The sequence below is a fragment of the Octopus bimaculoides genome, chromosome 2, assembly GCF_001194135.2.
Source record: "Octopus bimaculoides isolate UCB-OBI-ISO-001 chromosome 2, ASM119413v2, whole genome shotgun sequence".
In the NCBI taxonomy this organism is placed as follows: domain Eukaryota; kingdom Metazoa; phylum Mollusca; class Cephalopoda; order Octopoda; family Octopodidae; genus Octopus; species Octopus bimaculoides.
Window position 1 is genome coordinate 74,742,498 of NC_068982.1, and position 8,107 is coordinate 74,750,604.

General features: G+C 35.4%; 1 protein-coding gene across 3 annotated transcripts in view; it reads left to right on the forward strand.

Annotated features, from left to right (window-relative positions):
* The window catches only part of LOC106873355 (transcriptional repressor p66-beta), an 89,154-nt gene extending 81,056 nt beyond the window's left edge, over positions 1-8,098 (forward strand). For all 3 annotated transcript variants that reach the window (XM_052978316.1, XM_014920685.2, XM_014920684.2), the window contains exon 4: positions 3,047-8,098. In XM_052978316.1, coding sequence (XP_052834276.1) covers positions 3,047-4,685 — 1,639 coding nt within the window. In that variant the 3' untranslated portion in view covers positions 4,686-8,098. The remainder of the gene's footprint in view (positions 1-3,046) is intronic.
* Positions 8,099-8,107: the final 9 nt, after the last annotated feature.

Sequence of the window (8,107 nt, forward strand, 5' to 3'; positions counted from 1 at the left end):
ATACACATCCAAGGAAATGGTCACTGAAAGGATGGAAAGTAAAGTTGACCTTGGTGAGATATTTACTGAGCACCAAGAGTTGAGACAAATGCTCCAAGCCATTCTTATTTGTCTCTCTAATCATCTTGCCAATTCACCTCACTCCACAATGGCTTAGCTGTCATAAGTAAATGAGTATGACCTGGTAGCTTCTATCGTGCTTTTACTAGTCATTTGGGGTCCTCTTGTCGTGAGCAGTCATAGATACCCTTTCAACCCTCAAGCAGCAGAACATCAGTGAAAGGTACATCAGCAGTTGGTTGCAACTCATTTGGAACAATATGAAATGAAGTGCTTTGTTCAAAGACAACACACTGCCCAGTTCAAGAATCAAACCCACAACCCTGCAGTCATGAGCTGGACTCTTTAACCACTTAGCCACATACCATTGACTAAAACTAATAAAACAGGGCTGGTCCAATGACTAAAGTCATGCCATCACCACTATTTCAGCTCTTTCCTGCTCCACCTGATCATTCTTATCTTTTCCTAAATGAGAGTAGCCAAGTTGCTTTTCTACACCAAAAAACTTACTCTTCCCCCCTTCTTTCATACTATAACTCCTCAGCTCCTAGCATAAAGCCATGTGACCCCACCCTCAGGGTTCAAAATCTAGCAAGCTGCATGCTGACCTCACTAGTGCTGGTGGCACAAATAAAAAATGCACTCAGCATATGTTATAAAATTATTGGTGTTAGAAAGGGCATCCAGCTGTAGGCACCATACTATATCAGACACTGGAACATGATGCAGTTCTTGGGTCCATTGGATCCTGTCAAATTATCTAGTCCATTCCAGCTTGGAACATGGGCATTAAATGATGATGATGATGATGACGGCGATGAGTCAAACACTTGTATCTGACTTGCTTATTGTAATCCTGTCCTGTTTTAGTAGCTCAATCAGTCATCCAAATTGAATGTTTTAATTTATGTCCAGCTTTTGCTACTACTAGAATCCAGCTCCCCCAACTTGAAGTGTAACCAATTACATGAATGTGTTTTTACAGAATTAGTCATCAACTATATAGCCTTGATATCTCTGCAATCTATCCTTGCTGCTTTGTTTATTATCACTGTTAGTACTAACATGATAGCTGCTCTAATGTATTCACTTTCTTCTTTCTTTTTTTTATAACACTTCCCTCCCCTTTTTTTTTTTTTTTCTTTTACAAAAGAACTTATAGGTGGTGTCACTAGAATAACAACTGCATCACTTAATGAGGTTTAACTGCATTTAGAGCTGCTGGGAAATTTTCAGCTGAAGTCAAGATTACTGTCTAACTAATTTGATCATCTTTAAGATTATTTAAAACTTTTAATGGAAAATTAAATTCTAATCTTCTGCTAAAAACAAATTAAATAGTTGTCATTGTCCTTTCTATGTCCACTTTTCCATGTTTGCATGGGCTAGATGGAGTTTATTGAAGCCTGATGCCCCTCTAGTTGTTAACCTTCACTTGTTTCCAAGTCAGCTAATATTTTCCCATGACATGCTTTTACACAATACTAGAAATGAATGACACTGCTTGTATGACAGTGACACTCATTTACAACTCCCATATGATGTTGAGACAAGGAGAAAAACATACACACACACACGCCAGACGTCTTTTCCGTCTTCATCTACCAAATCAACCCTCAAGGCTTTGGTTAGCCTGGGGCTATAGTAGGAGATACTTGCTCAAGATGCCACATAGTGGAACCGAACACAGAGCCATATATTTGGAAAGTAAAATTCTTACCCATATGGCCACACCTAGAATTTAATCAACCTTTTAAAGAATGCTGAGAATTACTGTTCTAATTTGCTGGTTTCAGGTTTTGTACACTTAATTATGTATTGCATGAATGTAACTTTTAATATCTAAATTTATAATTTAATTAATGCTATATTACACAGTGGTCAAAGGATTTTATTTGGAAAAAAACTTTTTAAATTTAACTCCAGTTCATTTCACATGTTTGACTTAAGGATTAATTAAATTATAATGACTCTTAACCCTTTTATTGTTATATTTCTAATTAGTAAATTTCCTGTGTGTTTCAATTAATTTTCAATATCATAAAGATTTGAGTAAGGTTTAGTGAAATATCTGTTACTTATATACAACCACTTTTATACGTAAGTATATATACACACACATTAATATATGTTATGTTGATGTTGACAAACCAAAATCTTCTGATATTCATGTTTTAATTGAGATTTTAATCAAGATCTTTAATTTAAATATGATTATTTTAGTGCAAGTGGGTTTGTATTAAAAGGGTTAGAGTCATCATTTGAATATTAATTAAGAATAGGAAATTAAATTTTGTGCATTTTATTACCAGACCATCAGCTGTTCCTATATATTGTTGGTCACAATAGTTTCATTCTTCTCCTTGATTGAGCCAAAATTCATCTTGGAGGTTTGTTGTGTTGTCCCTTCTGATCTCTTGGCCACCACTTGACAAAGCGCACATTCACCTCTTGTCTGTGAGTCTTGCAACGTATCTGGTTCTGCAGAAATTTCTCTTTCTGCATTCCACAATCACATCATTTGCTCTACTCCATTCTCAAACTATCCCATGGGTACATTCCCATAATTATATTCCTGGCATGGATCTTTCCATGGCCCTCTGTGTCATAGTCAGTCTGTTTTTCTTTCTTCTTTGTGGAAGACCACATTTCACTTACATATAAGAACACAGGCAGGACAATTTTATTGAAGAGATTAGCATGTGGGGTTAGGCACTCATCTTCCATCTTGACATGTATTTACAGCCTGCCTACACAGCCAGTAGGGTGGTGTCATATAATAGCTAAAAGAATGCAAAAAGATGAGCCTCACTCTCTTGAATAAATCAAAGTAACGGGTTTTATAGCTGTTTTAAGTCTACTTCAAAATAAGCTTGTTGAAAGAATTGAGTTTTTTTTAAAAATTTATTTTGTTTTTGAAAACTTTAACATGAAATTATATTCCTCGATTTTTTTTTTCTTCTTTTTCTTTTTTTCTTCTCAGATTGAAGCTGGAACCCAGTTTAGTGGAGAACAAACTTCCACATGTCATATCCAGCCCAAAAAGGGAAAGAAACACAAGTTTATCAGCTTCCCAAGATGGTGTTCAGAATTTATCAATGAAAATTGAAGCCAAAATGCGTCAGCGGGAACCTATGTTCTCTGCACTGATGAAACCTAAGGAAGGAGAACGTGATGGAAGTAATGTGAAACGAGAAGATGATGCCTCACCAGTGAAGTCCGAAGACAGTGAGAAAGAAAACTTGGCTATGGATATGCCAGTAGACTTGAGTACAAAACCTCCATCTTCTCCAGACATTATCACTTTGTCAGACGATTCTGATGATGAAAAGAAAGCACTAAATGGTGCAAAAGAACTTACTGCTGATGAAAAACGAATGCGTAAAAAACTAGTCAAAACCCTTCAGGCTGAATTGCGCAACGAGGAAGCCAAGCTTGTGCTCTTAAAAAAACTACGCCAAAGCCAGTTGTCACACCAGTTGCAGGAACAGAGCAATGTTGTGGCCAACAATAAACAACTGTCAAACCGACAACAACAGCAACAGCAGCAGCAGCAACAACAACAACAGCAGCAACAACAGTCAGTACCTCCACCACTGGTGCGTGGCAACCACACCAACAATCAGCCCCTACAGTCTTCCAAGTCTAATTCTTCTACACATCAATTCATGAGAGGCTCACAGCAAATGGCAGCTCAGATGAGGGCTCAGCAAATGCAACACCAACAGGGGCCGCCTCCACTTGTGATGACACCTCGTATGCACAGCATGCAAAACATGCGCACCAACCACAATCAGATGTCTAATTCGAATAATAACTTAATGTCAGGCTTTCGTCCTATTCACACTCCACCAGTACAAAGCCAACCTCCAGCACCGCCTGCACAACCAGTTGAAACCACGGCACAGAGACAAGCTGCAGCAAAACTGGCCTTGCGCAAGCAGTTGGAGAAGACCCTTCTGCAAATCCCTCCACCCAAACCACCACCTCCTGAAATGAACTTTATACCTAGCCTTGCCAGCAATGAGTTTATAATGCTGCTTGGCCTTGAGGAGGTTGTCAACTACATTGTTGATTCTGATTTGATAGCAAGGGGAGAGAAGAATTTGGATCACAAGATGATTTGTAACCCGTTCAGTTGTGTACAATGTAACACTGATTTTACTCCGGTCTGGAAACGAGAAAAGCCTGGCTCAAAGAACGTCATTTGTGAACAGTGTGTGACGTCCAACCAGAAGAAAGCTTTGAAGCAGGAACACACCAACCGTCTAAAGAGTGCATTTGTGAAGGCTCTACAACAAGAGCAGGAGATCGAGCGAATGCAGTCGCAAGGCATAAACATGCCAACTACGGTGGCTAATAATCTAAATATGGGGACCACAGCACCCATGAATCTCACAAATTCTTACAATAAACCAACCACCGACCATTTCAGACATCACCAAACATTGATGCATGCCCACCAGATGCAGCGACCAAATCAGCCTATTGGCTTGCAGCCATTTACTGCACGTGGACCATTCCATTATCAGTTACCTTTCACAAAACCTGACCTTCATCGGCAATATTTGCTTGACTTGATCCCACCTAGACCCAGAGGTACTATGCCATGGAAATCTTAAAAACAAGAGTGTGTGTGAATATATATATATATATATATATATATATATATATATATATATATATATATATATATATATATATATATATATATATATATAGTGATAGTAATAATACACTAATAAACAATATGATTGGCTAACAAAGCAGGCAAGCATTTTTTTTTTTCTTTTTAAGTCTTATCTCTCACCCTTTCTCTGTCACTCTTTATTTTTATATTCCTCCCTCTGCATGTTCGTGTGTGTATATATATATATATATGCATATATATATATATATTCGGAACAAGCAAAATAAGATAAAATTAAAATAAATGGGGCATATTAACCAAAATTTAGACAATCAACAATCAATGAAAGAAATGCTAATATTTGTTGTGCCAATTACATTGACCAAAAGAATAAGTTCGTTAAAAGTAAGATTAAAACTAAATTAGTTAGTAGAGTTGTCATTTCATAGATTTAAAGAAGAAAAAAAAATTATGTACATACACAAACACACATACATATACAGATATATGCATATATTCACTTCTCTCTGTACATCAATGTGTGCTGGGTATACACAGAATGATGCTTGTGCCAACTGGGAACTTTAATAAAAAGAAGAAAAAAAATCACTTTGTTGCTGAAAATTTGTATTTGCATGTGTGCTTGTGTTTGTATATGAGTGTGTGTGTGTTTGTATGTGTATGTGTTTTCTAGGAGCCTCTCTGTACCAGGAAACTTTCACATTCCTGTAGAATAAAGTCTTAGAGTCTAGCTTCAGAATGATCATATTGGTTTTGGATTTCAAAAGCAAAATTCTTAATTCAGCAACGATCTCTCAAATGTTTTGCTTTACGTTAGAACTATTTCCCTAGTAACTGAGGAGACATCCCCTGCCCCAGAACACTCTCATCTCTTTCCTCTGTCACTCTTTGTCTTTGTTATTATATTTATGAAAATTTTGTATCTTCCTTTTGTACATTATTTCCCTCCTTCTTGCACTCCATCTCTGCCTGTCTCTATTCCTCCACCATTTTGCAACTCATCTTGGAACCACTCGCTCTAATAGTAACTAGCGTAAGTTTTTGTGCAGAGGGTATATTAAAGCTGGTATATATGTGTGTGTGTGCATGTGCACTTATCTTTTGAGAAAAAAAAAATATATATATATAATATATATATGTTTTAAACAACCAAACTGTATTAATTTTCTTATACTTTAATCATATACATTGGATTTTGTACCCCTGTGTTCAAGTGTTATTTTGTTTCTTTTCACCCTGACAGGATCTTGTCTTTTACATTTCTATAAAACACTAGAAAATTAGACTTTAGTTTGTAAAGCAGCCACTGGCTAAGAGTTCCAATGTGAAAGTCTTGTAGCTTCTTGTGGTTGTTGAATTTGTTTCTCTGCCCACAGTGGTTTACAATTTAATATTTATTTTGTTTGGGTTTTTTTCCCCACTATGTTAGTGTAGGTTGAATAGTTTCTACAAATTTACACATTTGCATGTTGTTGAAGCAAGTGGGTTTATATATATATATATTTATATATATTAAAAACTGGATGCCTCTCTTACTGTCAATTACTCAGCTGTGAAATGGCACATTTTCCTTTTTTCAGCCAAGCAACCCAAGCCAAACCAAACTAATGTGGTCCAGTAATGATCTAGAACCCACTTCTGTTTTCTTTTTCAAATATTGTAAGAAAATATAACAAATATATTATTGGGCTTTGGAGTTGCTTTTTCTCTTTCTTGCTGTCAAGAAGTTGGCTGTTGTACTTTTCTAGTGTAACACCGTACTGAGCATTAACAAACCACACCTGTTTAGACTTTTGTGGATAAGTTTGGAGTATTGTTTAAGTCAGTTGCTAGATAGAAGGAATTTTAAAAATAACACTTGGCAGAGCTACATCATGTTAATCCATTAGAACTTTTCACTATTAAACCACATTATCTTTTTTTTTATTAAAGATTGCTTCAGGAACAAACTCAGCAGGTTGAGCATTTTTTTAAAGTCTTGTGTGAAATGACATAGCTCCTGTTAGTTTTTTTTTTTTTGATATCTTCAAGCTTAAGCAAAGGTTCCAAGATTAAAAACAACAAATAAAATTTAATAAACATTTACAGATATATCATCAAACTATAAGGTCTCATATCTGAAGTGATATCGTTTTCTACCATCGATATTTTTGGATTTGACGGAGTACAAAAGCAAAAATACATGTTGAATTGTATTTTTGAGTCATTATAATAATAATAATAATAATAATAGGTTATTGTTTATTTCTTATATTTTCTTTTACTTCATATACTGCCAAGACTTGTGGTTCCATTATATACTGCAAGCATTTGCACTGCACAAACCATGCCATTTTTATAATGTGTCCTGTTTCGGTTAATTCTTCAATAGCTTCTCTTTCTACAAAAAAAAAGAAAATAAATAAATGTAAATATAGTTTTAGTTCTGTCATTTCTGCAACAGATGAAAGACACCTCTTCCCATGTGGTACACAGTGTGGTGGTAATTAAAATTGTTTTATTCCCCACCTCCTTTTTTTAATGTCAGCTTAGAAATAAACATTGAAAGTATTTCCTCATCCATAATCGCTTGAGGTCCTAAAATGAAGGAATGGGGGGACCCACACAAGGAAAGAAAATGTCTTAAGTTCTCCTCTCCACTTACCTGAGGCACAAATAGGAAGCAAAACTTATGCATGATACACACACACACACACAGACACACACACACACACATATATATACACACACCTGAGCCAATGAAGGATTTTTATATATGCATGTGTATGTTTGTGTGTGTGTGTACATATGTATATAAATATATATATATATATATATATATATATATATATATATATACACATACATATATATACACATACATGTATACATTTATATGAGCCACTGAAGGATATTTATATACATGTGTGTGTGTCTGTAGATACATACTTGAACAAATGAAGGTTTTACACATGAATATGTATATGTACTTGGGTAAATGAAGGATTTATAATCGCACATTATGTGTGTGTGTGTGTATATATAAATATATATATATACACACACATGTCATGCAGACATGTGTTTGTGAATATATGTGTGTGTGTGTCTGTGTATAGTCCACTTGTTTGTTTTTTTTTTTTTTGACATGGTAAGCAGAAATTACTTTCTTAATGTCATGCTCACAGACACTTTTTACCTGATTCCTAGTTTAAAATATTTCCATGAAGCACAGGTCTTTGTTTTAACTGACTGTGGATATTCTTGGGTGGTGACACTGGACTTTTCACTCCTCCATGTCTTAATTCTTTGAAATGTGTAATTCTGTTTATCAGATTCTCATAACATAGCCTGTAGATTGTCGAACTGAAGAAGAAAAAGAAGAAATGAAAATTGTGAAGTTTTTTTCCCCCC